This window comes from Carassius carassius, chromosome 44 (genome assembly GCF_963082965.1).
Source record: "Carassius carassius chromosome 44, fCarCar2.1, whole genome shotgun sequence".
Classification (NCBI taxonomy): domain Eukaryota; kingdom Metazoa; phylum Chordata; class Actinopteri; order Cypriniformes; family Cyprinidae; genus Carassius; species Carassius carassius.
Window position 1 is genome coordinate 16,484,938 of NC_081798.1, and position 25,547 is coordinate 16,510,484.

General features: G+C 38.0%; 2 protein-coding genes across 2 annotated transcripts; one reads left to right on the forward strand and one right to left on the reverse strand.

Annotated features, from left to right (window-relative positions):
* Window positions 1-984: 984 nt before the first annotated feature.
* LOC132126190 (inter-alpha-trypsin inhibitor heavy chain H4-like) lies at window positions 985-2,873 on the reverse strand. The gene is made up of 3 exons (XM_059537325.1): window positions 2,741-2,873; window positions 1,923-2,113; window positions 985-1,127 (listed from the first exon to the last, which is right to left on the reverse strand). Exons 1-3 carry the CDS (start codon window positions 2,812-2,814, stop codon window positions 985-987), a joined length of 408 nt encoding a protein of 135 aa, XP_059393308.1. The 5' UTR covers window positions 2,815-2,873.
* Window positions 2,874-13,360: 10,487 nt separating this feature from the next.
* Window positions 13,361-25,431, forward strand: il17rc (interleukin 17 receptor C). Its single transcript, XM_059537817.1, has 16 exons — window positions 13,361-14,015; window positions 17,929-18,151; window positions 18,229-18,284; window positions 18,372-18,408; window positions 18,595-18,695; window positions 19,075-19,189; window positions 19,531-19,572; window positions 19,822-19,943; window positions 20,086-20,142; window positions 20,240-20,294; window positions 20,849-21,066; window positions 21,922-21,978; window positions 22,090-22,132; window positions 22,310-22,399; window positions 23,996-24,034; window positions 24,161-25,431. The coding sequence occupies exons 1-16, from the start codon at window positions 13,908-13,910 to the stop codon at window positions 24,844-24,846; spliced, it is 2,049 nt and encodes a 682-aa protein (XP_059393800.1). The 5' UTR covers window positions 13,361-13,907; the 3' UTR covers window positions 24,847-25,431.
* The last annotated feature ends 116 nt before the right edge of the window (window positions 25,432-25,547 follow it).

The following is a 25,547-nucleotide window of genomic DNA, read 5'->3' on the forward strand; positions in this document are numbered from 1 at the left end:
TCGATGGTTTTGTTTTCGCAGCATACCTGTGTTTACAGTGGAAGTTCGAGGTGGCTGAGCCGGCGCATAACACACGTCATAACCAAAAGTTATGTGATTGGCTTACGGGTACAAAATGAAAAAAGGAGCCAGAAAGAAGGTAATCTTGAGACTTAGAAAGCAATCAGAAATCTCTTCAATAGTCTTGAAAAGAGAAAGGAGATTTATAGAGAGCCTCTAGCACCACAGCCAAATCCCACAGAGGGACACAAGATCATACCGGAGGCCTTAGCCTAAGCAAGCCATGGAGGAAATGTGTAACTTGGCGGTCTCTACCCACAGACTGACTACCAAGATGGGCAGAATAGGCTGTTATGGCTGCCACGTAGACCTTCAAAGTGGAGTGGGTCCACCCTACGGAGAAACGGATCTGCAGGAACTCCAGCACTGAACCAACTGGGCAGTTAACTGGGTCGAGCTTGTGGTCTCCGCTCCAAAAAAAAAAAAGCTTCCACTTCAAGGTTTCAAGTTTATTTTTTCAAGTTTATTTTATTTGTATGGCGCTTTTTACAATACAAATCATTACAAAGCAACTTCACAGAAAAAAACGTTTCTACAATATTTAGTAGTAGCTTATAAGTGGTGACTGTCAGTTTGTGCTCGTATGACAGGATTTTTCAGAAAAATTTATATAAGACGTAGTCAGCCAGATGATGAACATTATTAACAGCAATTATTGATGCAGTCACACTTGTAGCAATGTTTGTTTGTCTGTTTGTTGATTCTGTTTGTTGGTTCAAGTTGTCTAGTGGAGGGAGCTCTGGTTTGAAGGATGGTCTCAACAACCTCAGTTGAGAGACCAAAGGATATGAGTTGTGCCCACTCAGGGGCCATACCCACAGCTTCCACAACTCTGGGATGGTGCCCCCACTTTTGAGAGGAGATCCCTCCTGACGGGAATCTCCCATGGATCTCCCATGTGCTCCTGCCCAGCAGCCCCAGAAGCTATAGAGCATTGAGGGAGAAACCACTGCATCCATTAATCAGTGCAATCAGTGCATCCATTAGGAAGACCCAGTCCTTCTCCTTGATCTCAGACAAGGTCAACCACAGTTGTCTCTCCACGGCCACAAGATCATTCAGCCCCACTACATTGGAATAGTGGCTGGTCAGGGGACTGAATATCTGGGCCATCAGATCCATTTGTGAACTCCACGGCTGTAACCACCACTCTGCCTCGGCAGAAGCGGGGCCAGTGCTGCGAGGAATGCTGGCAAAGGCTCCCTCCTCAAATATAGCCTTCCAGGAGTGAAGCGTATGGATCGACAAATGCTCACATGTGCTTCATTCCCAAGCAAAAAATACACAGACAACACACAGACCCTTAAATTAGCACAGGCAGGGGGGAACACACAGCCTATAATGCTGCCCGCTCTCGCTCTTATGTTTGTCTTTGGTCTTAGGCATGGTTGTGAACTTAATGGTAGTTTCAGACTGACACACCACAGAGCGCTTGCTGAATGACAAAAGCTGCCACTGTATCCACTGCACATGCTTTAAGCTTTAAACAAAAAAGGGAAAAAAAGGAAATACTTTTAATTTAATAATTTAACATTTTGTGTGGGATGATGACTTATACCTGAAATAAAAGCAAATGCACAAATCAGCAGCATTTCAGTCAAGCTAAAAACACCTGTACAACATTCATTGCATTGCTCTATGTCAGAAGCATGTAAAATGTTTTTAGATTAATTTTTGTGTCCTTAATAATAACCTTTTAATCAGTAAATTCACAAATAATGGGGATGTGCTAAGCATTGTGCCTAACAACACCTATACGATTTAACATGCATTTGTACATTTTACATACTACTAAAAAACACTAATATCAATTAAATAAATGCTATTTCAATTCATGAAAATATAAAAATATTTTGACATACCCGAATAATAATCAAAATCAACATCAGCTGTATATCCATCTCCCTCTTTGGGTTTGTTGGCTACTTCCACGTCACCTTCCTGTGGCTTAGTGACAACCACAGAGGTCAGGGGAGTGACAAACTGGTATTTCAGGGAGAGTTTGAGAGCTTCTTTTTTTTCATCCTCTTTCTCCTGTCCTTTAAGAAGCACCCTGAGACAGAAATAATGAGAGAAAACAGAAACATATGAGGTTTGCCATTAGTTTGCCACTAAGTTTGATTCCTTTTGTATGGAACTGTTCCTTCTTCCAGGCATATATGCTCTCGACACTGATTTGATCTAGAAAATATTTTATATATATGTATATATATATATATATATATATATATATATATATATTAGTGCTTTAAATGATTAATCACGGTTTATCGCTTCCAAAATAAAAGTTATATGAATGTGTGCTGTGTATATTTATTACAGTATGTATATATAACTACACACATATGCATGTATATACTTCAGAAAAATATGCTGTTTATATATTAAATAGCCTATATAAACTTATAATACAAATTTTATGAATATAAGTATAGACTTGCAAATACACATAAATGTTTTAAAAATATATATTGTGTATTTATATATTGCGAGTGTATTTATATATACATAATAAATATAAAGAGAACACACTTATATTGTGCAAACAAAAACTTTTATTTTGTTGGTGATCAATCGCGATTAACTGATTTATACAGTATGTGTGTGTGCATGTGTATGTGTGTGTGCATGTCTCTGTGTCTTTGTGTAAACATATATAGGCCCAAATGCATAAACTTACTGTCTGTCCAGAAGCTGCTTCATTGTAAGGTAGGCCCATAACCTGCATGAAATCTTCCTTCTCTGGTGGGACATCACTGGGGTCTTTTGTCATTATAGTGTCCTGATACATCACATTATTGCCTTTCTGCTCAGAAATAATAATACTAGTGAATATTTTTACTAGGAATGATGTCACTACCACTTTCATCAATAACTTTCATTATTATTATAAACTCTATATTATAAACAACTGGCCATCAATGATTCTAATATCAAATATACTGATTTGGACTGCTGAAAATTAAAAATACCTGCCCACACAATCCCATCCCAAATTTTATCCAATTTGATAAACATTGAGTAATGATCTTACTGATACTGATACTTTAACATTTTAATGTAGAAATATTTAATGATTGCAAAATTTAAATAAGCTTTTTAAATACGAAACTACAACTGCCAGTAGGTGGTAGCAAGTGACTGGCTTAATAAGTAATTCGAATCAACCGATTTGTTGTTAATAAGCAGATTCATTTAACTTTGCAAATGACTTTGCTGCTCTGTATAAAGCACTGTTCGGAGACGCAGCGGTTCAGCTGTTTGTTCTGTTTTCTTTCTGACGGAGCAAAACTACACTATGTGTAAGGTTAATGGCAGTAAGACGAGAAAGAGTGCTAAAAACTCATCAAATGATTGCATAATTTAGTGGAACATTATTAATATAGTAATATACAATCATCTTCTATGAAGAAATGAGGTGTGAACATTTGAGAATTTATCATTATCTTTCTAAATGTGCGCTCTTTAGGGCTAAAGGCTTATTAATGGAGCTGTTTAAGGTAGCCATGTGATAAACAATCAGTGCGAACGTGATTTCTGTGTCCTTCTTCTATGTGAAATAATCATAAATACCAGTTTATGCTGTTTGATTGTGGCCTCAAATGTCGTAGTTGTAAGCTGTAGCCCCGGCTGGCACGTTTAGAGCTGGTGTGCGGGGCCCATGGTAAGTCTGGACATGCGTGTAATACTACCTTATGCTAACTGAGACTTGTTATAGCACTTGTACTGTATATCATTGCTCTTTTGTTGATTTTGATTGCTTCCATTGTTCTCATTTGTAAGTCACTTTGGATGTAAGCATCTGCTAAATGTAAATGTGCTCAAAGACAGAACAGTTCAGAATCAAATATGAATTCTCAGCTGATTATCTGTAGTTCCTCTTCAGGAACACGAGCTGCATTGAAACGCTTTGGGGAACGCATTTAGCTGCCGATCGCCAGTGATGTGGAGGGGCGGCTGCCATCCGTGAGGGAGCGGAGGAGGTTCCCGCCTCCTTCTTCCCACGAAAGAACATTGCTACAACATCAGTTGCACAGACAACAGTTACACAAGCATCAGTTTCACAAGCATATTATGCCTAACTTTATAACGAGCAGCATCAATGAGGAGCGCAGCTCACGCAGTCAGCTCTCTGGAAAAATAACGGGGCTGACTGTGCTTCTTGCATATCTGGGGACGGGTCGAAGATGGCTCTGCCTATCTCCACCCATGTTCCCTAGATCTAGAGTTCGTTCTCAAGGTTCGGAAGCACACGCAGCGGTTCCTTCCCCCTCTGTGAACTCACAACTGCAGCTACTTATCTCCGAGGAGATTAAAACTGTTTGTGTGACTAAGCGGCTCGCGTGCTGCCGAGGCAACGCGTGTATTACATCATTTTCAGTTTTGATGTGAATCTTACCAAAACCAGACCGTCTTTACTCGTCTGATTGGTTAACTGCATTAATTCTGAGGAATTAAATTCAGTATTTATATGACTATGAGAAGTTAGATATGAATTATATCAACAAGGCAGACCGTGTTTACTCGTCTGATTGTTTTTTGCATTAAATTCTGAGGAATATAATGACATTTATCTCACTCTGAGAAATTATATATACTGGTGGGGCTGCTGGGCGGGAGCAGCCCTCTCAGTCTTCCCAGCCTAAGGCGGATCTGAGGGCCGTACTTCAGGCTGGGAGGTCCTCAGCTAAGAAGTCCTGACACGTTTTGGTCACGACTGCAGAGGGCGGCCCCTACTGGGGTAGAGCGGTGTATGTACCGTCTCGCTCAGCGCCCACTGGGGGCCGGTCTGCCAACCCTGCCAGAGTTCCAGGGTGCAGCGGCCTCCAGCAGGCAATGTCCTCAGTATTTTCCGCCCGCGTGCTGAAAATACACTAAATAAAATTCACTGCCCCTTCGGGGGCCTCTTACACCAGAGGTCAGTCTCGAGAGACTGATTCCCTTAGTAGATTATTTAGCAGCGTGGAAACTACTGCCAAATGTATCTCAATGGGTCATGCGCACAGTAGAAAAATGCTACCGTATTCAGTTCGGCTCTCCAACGCCGAGATTCAATGGGGTTACTCCGATGTTAGTCAGCCCCGAGCAGGCTCTGGTTATGGAACAAGGAGTGAAAACCCTATTAGGGGAGGAGGCCATCGAGGTGGTCCCTCCTCAAGACAGGGAGTCCGGGTTCTACAGCCAGTATTTCATAGTTCCAAAGAAGGATGGGGGGGTTGCATCGATCAGTTATGAAACTGAAGTTCAAAATGCCATGTTGTAGCTCAGATCAGGTCCGAGGACTGGTTTGTCACAATAGATCTCAAAGATGCATACTTCCACATATTCATCCTTCCACAACACAGGAAGTTTCTGAGGTTCGCTTTCGGTGGCGAAGCTTACCAATATCGAGTACTTCCCTTCGGCTTGCACTCTCACCCTGCACGTTCACAAAATGTCAAACAATTTGACATGGCATATCAATTGTCTAGATATACTACAGTTTATCGTGCACTGAAGCACTTCCTCCCAGACCTAAGCAGTCACCATGTGTTGGTGCGCACTGACAACACATCAGTGGTCTCTTATATTAACCACCAGGGAGGTCTGCCTTCGCGCCCCTTGTACAAGCTGGCACACCAGATCCTTGTGTGGTCCCAGAGAAAACTCCTCTCATTAAGAGCAGTATATATCCCTGGGAAACTAAATATGGGAGCAGACATACTGTCGAGGCAGGGGCCGAGGCCCGGGAAATGGAAGCTTCACCCCGAGGTGGTGAAGCAGATATGGACAGTTTTTGGCAGAGCTCAAGTAGACCTCTTTGCAACTCAGGAGACATCACAATGTATCAATTTGTCTAGATATACTACATATATACTCAAAAAAGATCTTTGAGATCTTTTTGCATAGACTTGAACACTTTGTTGGCATCAGTGGAAGTTCATTAGCATGGTTTAAATCGTACTTATATGACCGCCATCAGTTCGTAGCAGTGAATGAAGATGTATCCTATCGATCACAAGTGCAGTATGGAGTACCTCAAGGCTCAGTACTAGGGCCGCTACTCTTCACGCTTTATATGTTACCCTTGGGAGATATCATCAGGAAACATGGTGTTAGCTTTCACTGTTATGCTGATGATACTCAGCTCTATATTTCTTCGCAGCCCGGTGAAACACACCAATTTGAAAAACTAAAAGATTGCATAGTCGATATAAAAAACTGGATGACGAGTAATTTCTTACTGCTAAATTCTGAAAAAACAGAGGTGTTAATTATAGGACCTAAAAACTCTGCTTGTAATAACCTAGAACACTGTCTAAGACTTGATGGTTGCTCTGTCAATTCTTCGTCATCAGTTAGGAACCTAGGTGTGCTATTTGATCGCAATCTTTCCTTAGAAAGCCACGTTTCTAGCATTTGTAAAACTGCATTTTTCCATCTCAAAAATATATCTAAATTATGGCCTATGCGCTCAATGTCAAATGCAGAAATGTTAATCCATGCATTTATGACCTCAAGGTTAGACTATTGTAATGCTTTATTGGGTGGTTGTTCTGCACGCTTAGTAAACAAACTACAGCTAGTCCAAAATGCAGCAGCAAGAGTTCTTACTAGAACCAGGAAGTATGACCATATTAGCCCGGTCCTGTCAACACTGCACTGGCTCCCTATCAAGCATCGCATAAATTTTAAAATATTGCTTATTACTTATAAAGCCCTGAATGGTTTAGCACCTCAGTATTTGAATGAGCTCCTTTTACATTATAATCCTCTACGTCCTCTACGTTCTCAAAACTCAGGGAATTTGATAATACCTAGAATATCAAAATCAACTGCAGGCGGCAGATCCTTTTCCTATTTGGCGCCCAAACTCTGGAATAACCTACCTAACATTGTTCGGGAGGCAGACACACTCTTGCAGTTTAAATCTAGATTAAAGACCCATCTCTTTAACCTGGCATACACATAACATACTAATATACTTTTATTATCCAAATCCGTTAAAGGATTTTTAGGCTGCATTAATTAGGTAAACCGGAACTGGAAACACTTCCCATAACACCCTATGTACTTGCTACATCATTAGAAGAATGGCATCTACGCTAATATTTGTCTGTTTCTCTCTTGTTCCGAGGTCACCGTGGCCACCAGATCCAGTCTGTGTCCAGATCAGAGGGTCACTGCAGTCACCCGGATCTAGTATGTATCCAGACCAGATGCTGGATCAGCACCTAGAAAGGACCTCTACATCCCTGAAAGACAGTGGAGACCAGGACAACTAGAGCCCCAGATACAGATACCTTGTCTCAGAGGAGCACCAGGACAAGACCACAGGAAACAGATGATTCTTCTGCACAATCTGACTTTGCTGCAGCCTGGAATTGAACTACTGGTTTCGTCTGGTCAGAGGAGAACTGGCCCCCCAACTGAGCCTGGTTTCTCCCAAGGTTTTTTTCTCCATTCTGTCACCGATGGAGTTTCGGTTCCTTGCCGCTGTCGCCTCTGGCTTGCTTAGTTGGGGACACTTCATCTACAGCGATATCGTTGACTTGATTGCAAATAAATGCACAGATACTATTTAACTTAACAGAGATGACATAACTGAATCCAATGATGAACTGCCTTTTACTATCATTTTTGCATTATTGACACTGTTTTCCTAATGAATGTTGTTCAGTTGCTTTGACGCAATGTATTTTGTTTAAAGCGCTATATAAATAAAGGTGACTTTGACTTTGACATTGACAATGTCCCCTTTGGTTCTCTCTAGTTCATCCAGCTCCTCTGGGACTGGACGCTATGGTATAGACCTGGCCAAGGCTTCGTCTGTATGCCTTTCCCCCTATTGCTCTGCTCCCGGGAGTTCTGGCGAGAGTACGCCGGGACGGGGTCCGTCTGTTGCTAGTAGCCCCATTCTGGCCGGGCCGAGTATGGTTCGCAGATCTGGTCTCGCTCCTCGATGGCACTCCATGGGAGATACCGATCAGGACAGACCTACTCTCACAGGCGCAGGGCATGATAATTCACCCTCGCCCAGAGTTGTGGAAGCTGTGGGTGTGGCCCCTGAGGAGGTTGTTGAGACCATCCTCCAAGCCAGAGCTCCCTCAACGAGGAAACTGTACGCCCTGAGGTGGAAACTCTTCACCTCATGGTGCAGAGACTGCCAGCTTGACCCAGCAAACTGCCCAGTTGGTACTGTTCTAGAGTTTCTACAGGCCAGGGTCTCTGCAGGGTTGACCCACTCCACACTGAATGTTTACGTGGCGGCCATTGTGGCCTACCATTCCCTTCTCGATGGTCAGTCTTTGGGAAGACACCCCTTAGTTACAGGTTTCCTCCGCAGTGCGCTGAGGCTGAGACCTCCAGTATGGTTGTATGCTATGGTCCCCCCAAGAGGGGTTTTCCTGCTTCTAAGCAGACTATTAGTCTTTGGATAGTTGAGACTATCAACGCCACCTATGATTCCTCTGGTCGTCCCCCTCTGTCGGGAGCCAAGGCTCACTCTACACGGGGTATGGTGGCTTCCAAGGCCTTTCAAGCAGGTGTGTCCATGCTGGACATCTGCAATGCTGCAGGGTGGTCCACGCAAGATTTTTTTCAAAGATGCTTTTTAAGTGCTCTTGTCTTATTCAAAGAGCTCCATTTGATGCTTTTAACATAACAATGGTGCCTTAAAGAGACTGCAAGATTCTTTTGCAAGATTCTTTTGCAAGATTCTATGGCTTAGACATGCCAGTCACTCTAGGCGCTTCAGTCCTCTCGTCCTGAGCTGTGCTCTTCGGTTACACACTAGGCAGGGGTTTGGTAGTCTGGCAGCGTTGGTACTCGTTCCCCAAAGCGTTTCGACGCAGCTCGAGTTCCTAAAGAGGAACGTCTCTAGAATACGTATGTAACCCTAGTTCCTCAAGGGAATGAGACGCTGCGTCTCGAGGCCATACCCCCGGCACCCCTGCCGGCGCTTGCTGGTACTCAAAGCTGATGCCGGCTGCGCGGCTCGTGCCTTTATAGCTTCCTAGTCGCTTATGTCACCGCGCCAGTGATGTCACGCTCTTCTATAAGACAGATTAGATATGATATTCAGAGTCGCTCACGCTAAACACGTTCCCCGAAGTGTTTGGACGCAGCGTCTCATTCCCTCGAGGAACTAGGGTTACATACGTAACCTAGAGACGTTCACCTGCAGCTGTAAATCAGCGTCTGAATCTTCATAAATCCTGCGAGCAACTCCACTATTTTCCAGTGACATCTTTGTCAGGAAGTCAAAGTCAACATCATATCCAAAACCAAACTGGGAAATTTTGTCCCAATGGCCTCTTTCACATTAGACATTATCTTCTCTATGTTGGTTTCACCTATTTAAAAATCATAATTTGATGTTTTTATATTATTATTTGAAGGATCAGCAATAGATTATTTAGGCAATTTCATATTTCGTATTGTTTTTCTCTCCAAATTGGTCATTATAATAATCCATTGGTCCTACAATTATTTTAATTAGGTCTAAAACCCTTTATAAACAGGTCTGGTAATGAACCATGAATATTATAGGATGGCAATTTAAATGTTCTATTGATGAAGTATGCTGACTGAATAAACAAGATAAAACACCATTTAGCTTCTGTTTGTCAGTGTGAATCTGTGCCTGTAGTGGGATCTCCATCAGTCAGCAGGATCAGGATGGAGGCTGTTCCCTCTCGTGGATGTCGATTGATCATGTCCACTCCTGCTAGAACTGCAGCGTTTATGTCCGTGGCTAAAGAAAGACCAAACATAGTTGTGTTACTGTGAGGTACAACTTTCTTACTCCGTATGTAGCATTAGTGCTGTAACTCACTTCCTCTATCTCTGATCTCCTTCACAAAAGATCTTCACAAAAGATTCGTTTTTGTAACCTCACATAAAAGCATAAACATAAAAAAATAAATAAATAAATAAAATAAGTATTTTAACCACTTAGTGTATACATTATGCTTTTTAAAATTATAGATACCTTTTATTTTTGTGGGTTCTAAATTCTATCAATATTTGATAAACTTCTATTTATGTAATATATATTTATATGTAACATATAATATATTTTGCTTATTTAAGAATTCCACAATAGCATATTTTAGAAAAACAAGGTTTTTTTAACTTCCCTTTTGAATAGAGTGTCATCTGAGAGGTCATAGATACTAAATACATAACCGGCTTTCAAGTCAAGTTTCAGTTTCTGCAAACAGATAGTGCTGCATTATTATGTCTATCCCAAAGGGGGAGTTAAGCAACCATGTGGCACTCTGTATAGGCATTCTCATTCATAATGATCACTTTCTGGCATGGTACAGTATCTCTGTTTATATAAACTATAATATTATGCAATTTATTCTGTTCTATTTTTGTGCTATTCTATTCAATGCTATTAATGGGGACATACTGTAGGGAGGCTTTCACAGACTTCCTAAACCCTATAAAGCCTACTGTATAATATTTAATATGCAATATTAAAAGGCCTCTACATTATTAACATGATTAAATCTTTGCAAATAAAACGCCTTTTAGTCTAATAATAAACATGTCCCCCTTTCAGGTTGTGGTACAGTCTTTTTGCTGTGAAATCCTAAATGATTTTTATAAAGTAAACACAAGAATAACTTTTGTATTGGTAGAAATATTTCAAGATGATCACTTACAGTACTGAAGCAACTCCGGGTTTACTGTATTGTATTGCATTGCATTGCATTATATGTTTGAATCTACAGAGCTTTGATCATAAAAACTTAGCATTAAAATATCAGCAGTTATAACTATAGCAGTGATATTCATGTGCATTTTTATGATCAAGTTGTCTGCTATACTGTTATAAAGAGCTCACAGATTTACATTAAGCTATCATAATTTTATCAGACTTTTTGGACATACAAATAGCCTTTTGGCAACTGTACAATTGCTATGAGCACTATATTTTCTTTTATCATATATGAGCCATACAAGCCATTTTTATCTAAACTATTTAAAGGTTCAATAAACTGTTTCATTTGGGAAAAATATTACAAATATCAAGTTTTCCAGTGCTGATATTGAATTGTATTATAATACTGTCTTCAGGGGGCGCTTAGTGACTTCACTGTTAATAGCCTATACTCTGGTCAAATGCCTCCTGACTGCCCAAAAAAGCAATTTGAGTTTAAATATATTTTTTATAGTTGCAATATAAGCCATCTGTTAAAATTGTTATGCTCTAAATGTTAAAATGTAATGTTATGGATGCTGAATAATGTTGATTTGTAAACAATATATATATATATATATATACTTTACATAAAAGAACATGAAAAATAAACCTCTGCATGTAACAACATCATCAATAAATATCCACTAAGTATTTTCTTACAGGAAATAAAATAAAAGGTTATTTCACAAAAAACACATACACGATTGCAGTCTCTTTAAGGCACCATTGTTATGTTAAAAGCATCAAATGGAGCTCTTTGAATAAGACAAGAGCATTTAATGAATGTGACTTGTCAGGTTTGAGAGAAGCAAAAGAATGTTAACCAACTTGTTTATTAAGATTTCTTTTTGGGCTTGCTCAAGAAAGACTCATCTAGCCAATAGACATTTCTAGAACAAGCACACAAACTATACATGTTCTTTATTTAATGTCCACCAGTTGTTCAACAACAAACTTGTTTATTGCTGTAATCAAATACAGTCAAGCTGATTCAGTCAAATTAAAAGACTTAATTTGATAATCTGCTCATTCTTTCATGTTGTTTTGCCTTTAAGCAGGACATCTTAGTGAAAAACGTTTGTTGAAGAATACGTTATGCTAGTAAATAATTCTACATTTACATTTGGGACTCTTTAAAGTCTTGATTACAAAATAGCTGTTGTACATGCACCAAAAAAATTGTAACTGACATTTATTACTATTGCAAGTAATATTCATTTACAGTAACAAAGGGGTATGTTGTCACACGGGAACATGCAATTAAACATCCTATTTGGATTTTTAGCTGTTTTCTTACTTATGTTGTACAGTAGCCTACAACACATGAAAATCATGTTACATCTTGTCCTAACATGATAGTTTCTCTTGACCTTGTGACAACTAGCCCCAGTCTCGACCAGATGCATTCAGCTTCAGGGATGGGTGTTTTGGGGTGTTTCTAATGATAACAATCCCATAGCAAACCTTGAGCCTTATTATTTTTAAAATAAGCATCTGGATGAACTCACTATGATACACCCTGTTTTGGGTGGTTTCTGTCAGTTATTAACAGAGACTCTTTAATTCCAGGTGAATTATTATAACCAGTTGCCATGATACATGAAAGAGAGAGCTAATGTACTCAATGTACTCAAAAGAGAGCTGCTAAACAAATTCACTCGCTGCAGAGAATGATCCAGACAGGGAACTTTGCACCTGACCATTTCCTGGTTACAGTTTTACAAAGCTGCAAATAGCCAAGATCACATTTGTCGATCAGCTCTGCTAATTATGAGCACACAAACGATTTTTTACTGCAGTTTTCTTCCACAAAGCCATTTGGTTTTAGTTTGTGTGTTTTGATTGTGAGCTGGGAGGGGTGAGTCTCTAATACACTCAACATTCACTCACACGCTCTTTCATTTAATTAATGTGTGTCAAGGTAACAACGTCTTATGAGGCTTTGTAATCCATACTCTGCAGTGCTTCAAAAACACCTTCTCTTTTATACCACTGGGCAGTAAGTAACAATTTATGTTAAAGCTAAAGTAAATTTGTTATGTGTGTGTGTGTGTGTGAGAGAGAGAGAGAGAGTGAGAGAATTTATGTTTAAAAATCTAATCTTTATTGTCATTTTTTTATTACCATAAGCAACCAATATCATCAACAATATGTATTCTAAAATACAGTAATACAATGCAATTATATACTAGAGGCCTTGAAAGTATTTAAAGAGTAATCTCAATTAAAAATAAATGAGGGTCAATGACAAATAAGGATGGTAATAAATGAAAATATTTAAAAATGTAGTCTAAACAGTTAAAACTATTTAAAATGGATTTAATTTACTCAACCAGCTAAAAACAATTTCGTTAAAAAAGGTTTCGTTAACATTCCCATAAATACCATTATTTCTGAATATTTTCAGAACATCTAAAAAAATTAAAATAATAATAATAATAATTATATATATATATATATATATATATATATATATATATATATATATATATATATATATATATAAAGAAAGATACATATTTATGAACGATAGATAAAACATTGAGCGAATGTTACAAAAAAAAAAAATTTCTAGCATTGTGGGAATGTTACCATTGAATGTTCTCTGAACTGGAGTGGAAATAAAGTTTACATAGCTACAGTTCAATAAATGAGAACAATACGCGTTGCCCTTTAACATGTATCAGAAATCCAGGCATTCCAGTCAGAGCAGCGAACATGATTCATGTCCACCCACGTTGTGTCAATCTGTCATACACGCAGACACACCTGGGTATACAGGAAGCCAGGTGACTTCTTACCAAACACAGATCAACCGACGTTTAGAAGCAGAAGATCAAATCCGATAGCTTATTACAAGAGCTAAAAGTTTGAATCGCGGAAAAATAAAACACTGATCATTTCTATCTCCTTACAGACAGACGAGACGGTATGCCGTGTAACTGCGATCCCTCACGCTTCCTGCTCGGCGGAACTCGAGAACCGGACGGTGGATATGGACTGTGTATCAGAGCCGATCAGAATATGGTCATCTTGGGTTCTCCTAAAGCCTCATAGAGACAACATAGCGACGGATAGAATCTACAAGATTTTTTATTTCTTGACCAGTTTCGATTAAATGTCTTGGATACGAGAGTGAAACTGTTGCGCAATGAAGTTGACGTGGTGGATAGTCCAACTGCTCCTAATGGCCAGCGGAAGTGTGTCTTCACTGGAACGAGTCACACACAACCCAGAAAACAACGTCATCTGTTCTCAGGTTGAATGTTCTTTCATTAAACATGTTTGTTTTTTAGACTACTAGTTCATTTGTATATTTCTGATATATGTTTGAAAAAATTCTGTGGTGTCCTGCTCAGTGTATTATATGTACCTCATTATATTATATTATATTATATTATATTATATTATATTATATTATATTATATTATATTATATTATTATAGCAGTACAAAAACATCACATAGAACAAAAATCTGGTTGGGGTGACTTTATCCACTGGTTGTGCTGGTAGCAATGAAGTAGGGAAAGGAGCAGGAATCCGTTTCGACAGCCTTGAACCCGAAGCGATGGGTTGTGACTCAGAACGGGTTGTTTCTGTTGCTGTCTCACGCTTGCAGGCCAGAGAGACAGAACTTGCTCTGTTAGTGTCTCTCCCTGACAAGACTTAGACTCAGAACAGTGTGTCTGTTAACGTATTTTCCATTGCATGACTCAGAACGGAGGTATCTGTTACAGTCTTCCTGGATTAAATACTCAAAAACTTGCTCCGTTAGTGTCTTTTCCCTGACAGGACTCAGAACCAGGAGCGTCTATTGGGAAGGGACCTTCATCTCTTTTCTATGAGGAGGAGATTGCAATCTGCGACTTCTCCATTTCCAGGCTGTGATTTGCTGTTTCCATCAGAGTGGCCCACCCTTCTTTCCTCCTGTGGAATTTATTTTCATAGTGCAAACCCACATGTAGAATATGTCACTAAACTTTACCAATCATTATTCACTTACAAAACCACAATCAAAACCACAATACATTTGGCAATGTTATGAACACATTAAGTCCAAACATGATGGGAAAAGACTGAACTGTCATACAACCCGAATTCCGGAAAAGTTGGGACGTTTTTTAAATTTTAATAAAATGAAAACTAAAGGAATTTCAAATCACATGAGCCAATATTTTATTCACAATAGAACATAGATAACGTAGCAAATGTTTAAACTGAGAAATTTTACACTTTTATCCACTTAATTAGCTCATTTAAAATTTAATGCCTGCTACAGGTCTCAAAAAAGTTGGCACGGGGGCAACAAATGGCTAAAAAAGCAAGCAGTTTTGAAAAGATTCAGCTGGGAGAACATCTAGTGATTAATTAAGTTAATTGATATCAGGTCTGTAACATGATTAGCTATAAAAGCTTTATCTTAGAGAAGCAGAGTCTCTCAGAAGTAAAGATGGGCAGAGGCTCTCCAATCTGTGAAAGACTGCGTAAAAAAATTGTGGAAAACTTTAAAAACAATGTTCCTCAACGTCAAATTGCAAAGGCTTTGCAAATCTCATCATCTACAGTGCATAACATCATCAAAAGATTCAGAGAAACTGGAGAAATCTCTGTGCGTAAGGGACAAGGCCGTGGTCTTCGGGCTCTCAGACGACACTGCATCACTCATCGGCATGATTGTGTCAATGACATTACTAAATGGGCCCAGGAATACTTTCAGAAACCACTGTCGGTAAACACAATCCGCCGTGCCATCAGCAGATGCCAACTAAAGCTCTATCATGCAAAAAGGAAGCCATATGTGAACATGGTCCAGAAGCGCCGTTGTGTCCTGTGGGCCAAGGCTCATTTAAAATTGACTATTTCAAAGTGGAATAGTGTTTTATGGTCAGACGAGTCCAAATTTGACATTCTTGTTGGAAATCACGGGCGCCGTGTCCTCCGGGCTAAAGAGGAGGGAGACCTTCCAGCATGTTATCAGCGTTCAGTTCAAAAGCCAGCATCTCTGATGGTATGGGGGTGCATAAGTGCATACGGTATGGGCAGCTTGCATGTTTTGGAAGGCTCTGTGAATGCTGAAAGGTATATAAAGGTTTTAGAGCAACATATGCTTCCCTCCAAACAACGTCTATTTCAGGGAAGGCCTTGTTTATTTCAGCAGGACAATGCAAAACCACATACTGCAGCTATAACAACAGCATGGCTTCGTCGTAGAAGAGTCCGGGTGCTAACCTGGCCTGCCTGCAGTCCAGATCTTTCACCTATAGAGAACATTTGGCGCATCATTAAACGAAAAATACGTCAAAGACGACCACGAACTCTTCAGCAGCTGGAAATCTATATAAGGCAAGAATGGGACCAAATTCCAACAGCAAAACTCCAGCAACTCATAGCCTCAATGCCCAGACGTCTTCAAAGTGTTTTGAAAAGAAAAGGAGATGCTACACCATGGTAAACATGCCCCGTCCCAACTATTTTGAGACCTGTAGCAGAAATCAAAATCTTTCTCTGAATAAGTATAAGACGTGTGTGTTGTAGTTTGCATCTGTTTAATATTTGAGAACATAGTTATGAATGGATTTGAATGGAACTCTGTGATCCCACTGCTGTTACGTCCAGAGGTCTTAAGGACTTTTTATGGTGATCACAGACCAAAACCTGAGGAATCAGTTGGTGTTGGTGAGTGAAGGGCAGAAACTGCATTTTGACCAATAGGAAGTCCTGTCCTTCCCGGGCTTTGTACCAAAGGTAGCTATTCTTCTTGCCCTCTAAGAGGTTTCTGGCTGTTGTCCTGGCATCTTTATCTGATGCCGTTGGAGAGTTTGCTTATGTAAGTCTACCAAGATCCAATCAAAATGTAGCAAACCTTTGTCCACTATAGTGGTCAGAGAGGGGCCCTGCCATAAACTGGGCCCTGGAATGTGCTGTCCACTACATATACTGTAATAGTTCAAAGTGAGGTCCCTGATATTATCTGGAACATGATTTCAGATCAGTGGGGTTTCCACCAGCTTGTGCGGTCAAGCCAAAGCACCGCAAGATCACCGTCAACTTCCCAAGACTCCCGGATTAACTGGGTGACACCTTCTATGTGCTCACTGCAGCCTGGTACTTTCTGGATACCACCTTTCTGCACAGCAATCACCTTTCTCATTCAGTAGGAGAAAAAATATCTTCCCCTCCATGCTGAGGAGTGAGATGACCCTGAACTGCTCGATGTTACTTGAGTTCTCCCCCTTCCCATCTTCTCGACTGCTGCACCACTTTCCCCTTCCTCCAGATCATTTTGATAATTTTCCATTGTAATTTCCATTTCTTGTAGACCACGTATAGGGCACTCCACTTGGACCTGGTGCTGAGTTTGTCTGAGCTGCTTTGAAAACCTCCTGAACCTCTCTCAGGGTTGGGTCCTTGAGGTTAAATGCCACACTGGGTTCCGTTGGGGTTATCAATGTGCAACATGGTCCAAGGTATCGCTGTAACTGCTGCTGAGATGTTTATCAACCTCGTCTTGAGTACAGATGAGATCTGTGAGCCTTCTCCTTGCCCCTCTTTTTGTGCCACTCAGCTCGATGGGTGGTAGTGAGCTCACTCCTTACAATGTTCTGAGCTAAGCCAGGGCAGCTTTATCCTCCTCCTTTTCTTCCTTGAAGCACAATAAGCACAGAGCTCCTGCCACAAATGTTGAATCTTCTCCTCCCTCTGATTTTTTCCTGCAGTAGACAAATGCTATTTTCGAAAAAGTTGTAAAAAAATTTTTTTTTCCTCTCTCTAAATTTTTAGACGTTTAATTAGCTGGAATTTCAGTGGATTAATTCAAATAAATTTTTAGTGGAGTTCTCCTGAATACATAATTATTATTATTGTTTTTTTTTATACATTTTAAAGGCTGATAATACTTCCAAATATTTTTGAAATACAAATAATAATTGTTTTTGGATATACATTTGTTTCATAAAAATGAAATTCTAAAACATTATTTAATAAAAATGGAATTTTTGCACAATCTTGTATAGTATTATTCTAAAAGTTATGTTTTTGGTAAAGTGAGTTTTGAGATTTAATTGAAATTTTACATCAATTATGCATGTCAAAAAAAAGTACATTCAAAAGCTAATTAAACCATTTTTCCAGGATAGCCTGTTTGTAACCTGGAGTATGTTTGTGTTTTTAGGCCCTAAACTGCAGGGTGAGAAATACAGATCCTATCACACCACTTGATGTGGTCTGTGGTCCTGTGTATGTGTGTTCTCTGGCTGTGAAGCCACAACTGTGCTGCCACAAGAAGGACTGCAAACCCTGTTTGTGGGTCAACATCCAGCTGAGTGTTATTCCAGATCTCAAAGAGGAGGAGGACAGAGATATTGAGAGATCAGAATATAAAGAGGAGAGCAGTGGTGAGTCCTTTACAGTTACAGCACATTACAGCTGTTGGCCTAATGGTTTATGTTTACACTAACTTTTCTAATTTCAGGGGACTCGGGTTCAGGATGTGTTTCCATGCCAAACGACACATCAGAAGATCAAAGGGTAAGTGTTTTGAACATTCATAACAAAATGTATTTGTACAAAGTGCATCTTCAATTAAAACCTTTAACATCTTATACTTTTCAACAGGAAGAATACTCTCTCTGTGAAGACCGGCTAGATCAAGGTAGACCAAGTGAACTTAAAAACTCAAAATATGTCTTAGCACTTCATTTGTTTATTAGTGCTAATGTACTTAAGCAAACTGATTTTCTCAAACTGTATTAGCTTTTTCTGAAAGACAGCAGTGGATTCACCACTCTGTCATGCAGTGCATTATTAAAGCTCACCTCTATGTCTTCTCTTCATGTAGCTACTATTATAATATGCTACCAACCAGCAGAAATGCAGTATGAGTGGTGCAAGAGATTAGACTTCACAGTGACTACTACCACAAGGCATAAACTTCTCAATGTGAGTGTCATTAGTGTTATTAGTGAGTGTTATTAATTACTCACCCTCATGTTGTTCCTAACCCATAAGACCTTCGTTCATCTTTAAAACAGGAATTAAGTTATTTTTGATCAAATACAACATAATTCATATGCATGTGAATCCACATGCATGGTAGTCTCGTGAAGGTGCATCGAAGACTGATATGAAAGAGAAGCAATTATTGAATAAAGTTATTTTTGTTTTCTCTGCGCAGAAAAAGTATTCTCGTAGCTTCATAAAATTGTTAAACCATGTCAGATAGATAGATGACAGTGTACTATTTGAACTTTTAAAATTAATAGTTTATTTTGTATTTAATTGAAATATATACCTCAGTGTTTCTCTTTGTGTGGTGCAGCTGACTCTGGTGGAGTATGATGATGTTGACTTTGGCAGAACAATGAAGATCACTGTTCGATCATTCACTGAGCCATGTGAAAGTGAAATTAATGTATTCCCTACATTAAAAACAGGTAACTATTCTTTTAACTTACCCTAGATACACATATACAACAGTAGCCTATACAAGTGTTGCTTACTTATTAGTATTTAAAAGTGTATGTTTCTTACATTCACTAATTATATTTTAAAGTAGATATGTTGTCATTATGCCATTTTCATTCACACAACTTTAGTCTTGTTGAATTTAAGTGTTATATTTTACCAAAAGATTAAAAGTGGAATATATATTCAAATGCATTATATTGCAACATAAAGTAGTGACATGATCAGTGATGGTTTCATTTTCCAGCATGTTTTGTTCAAAATGCATGTGATGTGACTTTTTATAGACAGTTTTTTTTTATCTTGGCAGTGTGTTCCTTATCTCATCTCAAGGACATAGAGCAGTGCAAAGGTATGTTCAGACTGATTCAGTTGTAAATTTCTCAAATTCTACAGTAATCTAAAAAAAAAAGCCTTTATAAGTTATACAGTAGGTTCTTTGGATGAGAGGTTTGATTTCTGAGTTTAAATAGATGGTTTTCTAAAGAGATTTAAGAGAATAAAACAAAAAAAAATAGATTTGACATCAGAACTCTTTGTTTGTAGGATAAAAGACCATAGCGGATGAGCAAATTTCATTTACACCATGTTTCATTTTCAGGTCCCAGGGTCTCCACTGAAATACAGGGGAGTGTGGTTAAGGTGCTGTTAGTCGATAAGGATGAAGGAGCTTCTGAACACCTGTCCCTGTGTATGAAACGTGGAAGAGAAGGGAGATGCTGGGTCAGTGAACTTGCACATTATTTCTGTTCATACAACACAGCCTGAGGGTTTATTACAGACAAACAATAGAGTGTACAAACCAGTTTGTGCTTTCCATCAGCCATCATTTTTTGGTAACTTACCATACCTTTTCTTCTCATAGCCTTTGCCAAGTAATAACATTCCACTGGTGTCAATTACAGACTGCATTTGTTTCCAGGTACTGTGCTTTTCAAACATGCACACACTCAAAACAATGCCTGCTAAAGTCTCTTTCAGTATATTATTTTAACTTGCCTTGTTTGTATATGCTTCAGGCATGGAAAAATGTTTCAGTTCGTGCAGAAATCTGTCCTTTTGAAGAAAATACAGGTAAAATCATATTCAGAGATGCCATGACTTTTTAAGTCGTTTGTGATTTACTTGATAAGGATTATATTGTATGAATAAATAAATAAATAAATATACGCACACATAGCGGGTAAAATAAGTATTGAACACATCACCATTTTTCTCAGTACATATATTTCTAAAGGTGTGTATATATATATATATATATATATATATATATATATATATATATATATATATATATATAATCTTTTAACATTTAAAATAAATTTAAATACTTTTTCAAATTTGTAAAATATAATTATGCGAATAATATTTTATTTATTTATTTTACTTCTACCCTATAAAATAACTAGTGTATGATGTATATTCATTATAAGATTTCAATTATTTACATGAAAATTATTTAAAATTAGATTTTAAATAATCTAGTGCCGCTTAAGGGACCCTGGCTTCTTGGTTGAGAATCTTAAAAATAATTAAAAAAAAAAAAGCATTAGTGCGTTGGATATGGAGGATGTTCAACACCATCTTGATTTATTTTGTCTTCCCACATTTTTTTTTTCCACTGGCAGAGTTTAAAACCAATGTCCTGAGCAACATGTCAGTGTCTTTAGCCCACATCAAGACAAATGATGGTAAGCCGGTGCTAAGCTGGAATTTAACAGTGCCCTGCAGGATAAGAGCCGAACTGTGGCCGTGTCAGCTCAAAGCAGATGGAAAATGCACGGAAGTTGAAGGATTCAGACAGAAATGCTGTAATGATTGGAGAGAAAACAGTACAATACTATGGGTAAATATACTTTTTGGTTATATGTATTTTCTGTTATATATGAAATGAGAAGAACCGTAGAAGAACCGTGGAATATTTACCCTCTAACTGAAATCTAGGGTTTTTAAATTGAAACCTGAAATAAATGCTTTTAGAATATGAATGAATAATACATATATACATACATAAATATACATATATATATATATATATATATATATATATATATATATATATATATATATATATATATATATATATATATATTTAATCTCACAATTGCAAGTTAACATCTCGCATTTCTGACTTTTCTCTTAGAATTCAGAATTTGAAAAATGCAGAAATGTGAGACATTTCTCAGAATTATCAGAATTTTTTTTAATGTTTTAATGTTTTTTTAAAAGTCAGAATTATCTTTTTAATGTTTTTCATTCTTTGGTGAAAACAGGCTTCCATATCAAAAATATATTTTGAAGTAAAATAAATAAATATTAAAAGCAGATTAAACATTAAAACAAAAGGGCAACATGAATATAAGACTTTTTTCTTTTTTTTACTCTACGTTTTAGTAATAATTTATTAGTGATGTATTTCATAATAACATTTTTTATTACTTAAATTTGAAAGAATGCAAAAATTTAATCATTTTCACTATTGATCTCCCTTTCACTTCCGGACTTTTGAAACTGAATAATTGACTCCCAGGTGCAGCACAGCCTTTTATGTTAAATGGACCCTTAATGTTTGCTTTAATTTTCATTCATTTGAAATGAAATATGGCATGTGCTCCAACTGAGGTCAAAGCTAATAATTGTTTTTCCAGTTGGCTATAAAGCAGTTTTATAGCAGTACTTTAATGATATTTGTTCTCTGCAGGCATCCGGGAAGTTTGTGAATATCAGGTCTGGGAATCACCAGCAGCTCTGCGTAATGGTATGATACCATCTGCCTTTTTGAGTTCTTTCTTTCAGTATTCATTAGTCATTTAGTGCAGACCGACAATGAACATGGTAAACATTCATCTTTGTCTGTCTCTGTCTGCAGCTTGAAGTCGATGGAAAGATTGTGCGCTACTGTCAACATCCCTGTAAGTATATGATGAGAAGAAAGATCTCATTTATATCCTGTTTAAAGCCGCCATTCATTGTCATTTGATCACATTGATATTTGTGTGTTCAGTGTACTAAAACTAAGATTCACTATACTGAAGATGGGTATGGCAGTTGTGATCAGTTGGTTTATTGTTCACTTTATATTGTTTTAGTGGAGCGGCAGTATTGGAGCCTTCTTCTTCTGCCGCTGATCTTTGTTTGTCTGACTGCTTTTGGAGTACTTCTGATGAATAAACTCAAATGTAAGTATTTGCTATCTACAGCATCTCTTTGTTTATATAGAAAGATGTTCTTCATCTCAACAACAAAGAAAATACAACAGAATGTAGGGGGTGACTTATTACTTACACTATTATTATTATAATAATACTGCATATATTTCATTTAATTATATAAAGAATTATATTTTACAATTATATTAAATACTGTATTTACATAATATTTTTCATTTAGCAAAGAGACATTAAACTGATTAGATTTAATATATATATAATCTTTGAATATAAATAGATTGAAAGATTAATATTAAAATAAGACCAATATTTATTTAATTGCCATTCTTTGACCACTTGCTACACTGATCAAGATATTGCAATTGGCAATTGAAAAAACCATAAAAAATCTCAAAGTAAATTAAAAATATTTTGTGCTAGAAACCTAAAACCGTTGGTTTGCTAAAAACCGCCGTTCTGTCAAAATCCAACTGATCAGTCATTTCTTCTTCTTCGTTTTTTTTTTTAATTTAAATTTTTTTGAGAGATACAGTTGAGGTTTTTGTTGAGATGTGGTCAACATCTCAACAAAAACCTCAACTGTATCTCTCAAAAAAAATTTTTTTTTTTGCCCATCTTTTTGCTCTCAATAGCTCTATTCATGTGTGTCTGTGAATGGCACATATTTTTGTGGTGATCTGTGTATAAAAGATTTATTCCATCTCAGCGTGCTCTTTGTCTTTTTCAACTCCTCCTTCTTCATTTTGTGTTCTTTCACCCATCTGACCACTTTTTGTGTCTTAAACTCTTTTTAGTGAAATTTCTAAGGAATACAAATTTAGTCACTCTCAGGCCATCCAAGATATAGATGAGTTTGTTTATTTATCAAAACAGATTTGGAGAAATGTGCACTACATCACTTGCTCACCACTGAACCCTCTGCAGTGAATGGGTGCCGTCAGAATGAGAGTCCAAACAGCTGATAAAAATATCAAAATAAACCACAAGTAGCCCAAAGGTCTCCAGTCCATCAATTAAAGTCTTGTAAAGTGAAAAGCTGCATGTTTGTAAGAAACAAACTTTACAAAGTTTTTCTTTTTTTGCTTCTGGCCAAAATATGAGTCCATAATCCATAATAACACTACCTCCAGTGAAAAATGCCCTGTTGGCATCCCACATTAAAAATCCACTTACATAATTGTTTAGAACTTGTAAACAGTACTTGATCTGTGCATATTTCTCTCCTGATTCAGATGAGATTAAATAAAGCAATATTATGAATAGATGACTTGTATTTTTAGTAAATGAAATGAAAATGTAATGAAAATTTTGAATTAACCATTAAATGATGGATTAGTTTCTTACAAGTATACAGCTTTTTGCTTCACAAGACTTTAATTTATGGTCTGGAGTCATGTGAGTCACTTGTGGATTATCGTGATGTTTTTATCAGCTGTTTGGACTCTCATTCTGACGGCACCCATTCACTGCAGAGGGTTCAGTGGTGAGCAAGTGATGTAATGCACATTTCTCCAAATCTGTTCTGATAAATAAACAAACGAATCTACATCTTGGATAGTCTTCTCCTTTGATGAGTTTTTTCATTCTTATATGTGCCTCTCACAGGGTCGCTTAGCAAATGGGACAGAAGATGTCATTCTCAAGGTACACAAGCTGTTTATTTACTGTCATTTGTGTCTTATTATCAATAAGCCTTTTAGCATAGGAAAAGTTCTCCAATTAATTTAATTTATAATGATAATTTCATGCCCTCTTCATTTCTCTCCCTAGATATGATGGGACAGGTGTTGTTGCTTCATTCCTCAGCCACGGACCCACAGCTGGTGTGTGAGCTGGGCCAGTTGTTTTCTGAGCTGGGTTTCAGAGTATATCTCGACCTGTGGAACCAAACAGAGCTTGGTTCTTACGGCCCGGCCGCATGGCTCCACTCTAAGCTCGATCAGATCCAAAAGCATGGAGGGAAGGCCCTTCTGGTGCTTTCTCCAACAACACTGCAGAGAGCTGAGTTGTATTGGAAAATTGCAGTGGAAAGACAAAGCAATCCTGCCACGTACTCCTCAGATATTCTGGCTTCGGCATTGGGCTGCATTTTTGCTGACCGTCAGAAGGGCTGTGCTGCTCAGCGGTTTGTCCTTGTGCAGTTAGACGTTCATGAACTTCCCATCAATGAGGAGCATGACATGCCAAAACTGTTGAGGGGCCTGCCGCTTTATAAACTGCCCTCACAGTCTCAGGGATTACTTATGGAACTGTGTTTGGAGAGCCCAAATAACATGAGCGGGAAGTTGAAGAAGATGTGGTGGATGAAAAAGGCACAGAGAAAGCTGGCCCAAGGAGTGCAGAACATTTTTAAGTCGAGGGCGAGGACTGAATCCATGCTCACTCAATTTGATTCACTCAGCCTAGACACGGAAGACACAGGGGAAAGAATTTCTCTCAAACATGAACAGCACTGATGTATCATTTACTCCCTTGTCACACCAGAACATTGTTTGGATTGTCACTCACAATCTGTCAGTATGGACTATGGACAGATAACATGAACTATAAAAAATGCAGAAGGTCCAAAAAACATGGTGATGCCCTGTTTTTATGAGCATGCTTTGAAATACCAAGGAAGTTTAGACATGTGCCATCATGAAGTACCTTTGAATACTATGTGAATATGGAATAACACAGACTTATTTACAGTAACTGGCTGTTATCTCTGGGAGTAGCTTAAGAAGGAAGTCTGCATGTTGGGCTTAAAAGTCCAAATGAGAAAAGACGCTATAGGGAGTAAAGAAATTGATTAAAAAGACCTTCATATTCATCCTTTACATATATACCCCTATGTTTTCATAGGTATTTGGAAGGAAATTTCCTCTAACTTACGGTTTTAATCTCAGCTTTTATTTAATGGTTGTAAATGGCTTTTGGCTAATATCTATACACAGATTTCATATGTAAATATTGCTATTCACATATTTTATATATGACTGTAATATATATTTAATTTGTACTTTTGTACTATACGGTAAATTTTGAAATGCTCTCAAATATAGTTTTGACACTAGTGGTTTGTCATGGTCTGATGAGTTGTAGGCCTATATAATAGAGGGAATATAGCCAACAGATAGCACATATATCTGCAAGATGTCTGTTAAAGATCACCTGA

Coding starts and splice junctions, on each gene's coding strand:
- LOC132126190 (XM_059537325.1), bottom strand. CDS start 2,814: ATGTCCCACCAGAGAAGGAAGATTTCATGCAGGTTATGGGCCTACCTT. Junction 2,114..2,740: donor AAGCAGCTTCTGGACAGACA/GTAAGTTTATGC, acceptor TTTCTGTCTCAG/GGTGCTTCTTAAAGGACAGG. Junction 1,128..1,922: donor TGATTTTGATTATTATTCGG/GTATGTCAAAAT, acceptor ATTCCAATGTAG/TGGGGCTGAATGATCTTGTG.
- il17rc (XM_059537817.1), top strand. CDS start 13,908: ATGAAGTTGACGTGGTGGATAGTCCAACTGCTCCTAATGGCCAGCGGA. Junction 18,152..18,228: donor ATATAAAGAGGAGAGCAGTG/GTGAGTCCTTTA, acceptor TTCTAATTTCAG/GGGACTCGGGTTCAGGATGT. Junction 21,979..22,089: donor ACCAGCAGCTCTGCGTAATG/GTATGATACCAT, acceptor CTCTGTCTGCAG/CTTGAAGTCGATGGAAAGAT.